Raw genomic sequence first — 1,666 nt, forward strand, 5'->3', positions numbered from 1 at the left:
CATATTCCATATTTAATCTGAAGTTGCTGAAAAGACGTAATTGTTTCTGCTTCAAACAGGTCTCCGATTGTTTTAATACCTTTTGTAAACCACTCTTCAAAAACCCCTTTCCCTTGTCCAGGTAAAAAGAAATTATTGTTAATTATTGGTTGAAGGGATGATGAAAAGTTTTACTACTTTTGGAGACTTTTGGAGTAACCCTGCATTCTCAGAGCGCAGTGTTCTGGTGGGATAATATGACGCCATGAGCTCTCTAAGATATGACGCAGTTTTGTCTGAATTTAACATAAGAAAATTGAAGCTCATCCAGGTTTTTATGTCTTTAAGGCATTTTTGAAGTTTACTTAATTGATCTGTTTCTTCTGGCTTTATCGATAAATACAATTGTGTATCATCCACATAGCAATGGAAATTTACAGAGTGATTTCTAATGATGTTACCTAAGGGAAGCATATATAAAGTGAACAGAATTGGTCCGAGCACAGAACCTTGTGGAACTTTAGTACATAGAGATGATTCATCATGAACATGAACGAACTGAAAACGAGATTTAACTCTTAACATTCATTTATAATCACCTGGCAGGATTTAATTTTTTTATTCAAATAATCCCATGGGTAGCCTTAGAATGTTCTATAAGGGTGGTTTTATTAGCCGTTCTATGGGGTAAAGAGTAAAAGCAGTTTAGTGAAGAACCTTTTAGGCCAATTAAATGTTCAAGTCTCTGTAGCAGAATTTGACGGTCAATTGTGTCAAATGCTGCACTAAGATCTAGTAAAACAAGTACAGAGACGAGTCCTTTGTCTGAAGCAATCAGAAGATCATTTGTAATTTTAACTAGGGGTCTCAGTGCTATGATGCACTCTAAATCCTGACTGAAATTCCTCAAATAAATTATTATTGTGGAGAAGATCACACAGCTGGTCTGCGACAACTCTCTCAAGGATCTTTGAAAGAAAGGGAAGATTAGAAATGGGTCTATAGTTGGCTAACACCTCTGGATCCTAGGTGGGCTTTTTTAGAAGAGGTTTAATTACAGCTACCTTAAAAGACTGTGGTACATAGCCTGTTAATAAAGATATATTGATCATGTCTAATACGTGAGTGATAACTAAAGGTAAGACTTCCTTAAGTAGCCTCGTTGGGATGGGGTCTAAGAGACACGGTGATGATTTAGATGAAGAAATCATTGAGATCAACTGATCGGGGAGAAGCTATCTAGATATATATTAGGTCTTGCAGCTGTGTTTGAGGGCAGATTGGTTCCATTTGAGGGCAGGAGGTCATGAATTTTGCCTCTAATAGTTAGAATTTTGTCATTAAAAAAGCTCATAAAATCATCACTGCTAAGGGCTAAAAGAATACAAGGCTCAATAGAGCTTTGACTCTCAGTCAGCCTGGCTACAGTGCTGAAAAGAAACCTGGGGTTGTTCTTATTTTCTTCTGTTAATGCTGAGTAATAGTTTGCTCTGGCATTGCAGAGGGCCCTCTTATACGTTTTGAGACTGTCTTCCCAGACTAAACGAGATTCTTTCAGGTTGGTTAATCGCCAATTCCTTTCAAATTTGTGTTTTAATTTTCGATTTGAGAGTTGTACCAAGGAGTGAACTGTCTTTGCTTTGTTAACTTCTTTTTAATTTATTTGAGGAATTTCAGTCAGGATTTA

General features: G+C 36.7%; 1 protein-coding gene across 1 annotated transcript in view; it reads left to right on the plus strand.

Annotated features, from left to right (window-relative positions):
• Positions 1–661: 661 nt before the first annotated feature.
• Positions 662–1,666, plus strand: part of mad2l1 (MAD2 mitotic arrest deficient-like 1 (yeast)) — a 2,345-nt gene continuing 1,340 nt past the window's right edge. The window contains exon 1 of the mRNA XM_050068034.1: positions 662–666. Coding sequence (XP_049923991.1) covers positions 662–666 — 5 coding nt within the window. The remainder of the gene's footprint in view (positions 667–1,666) is intronic.

The sequence above is a fragment of the Epinephelus moara genome, chromosome 17 (genome assembly GCF_006386435.1).
Source record: "Epinephelus moara isolate mb chromosome 17, YSFRI_EMoa_1.0, whole genome shotgun sequence".
Lineage (NCBI taxonomy): Eukaryota > Metazoa > Chordata > Actinopteri > Perciformes > Serranidae > Epinephelus > Epinephelus moara.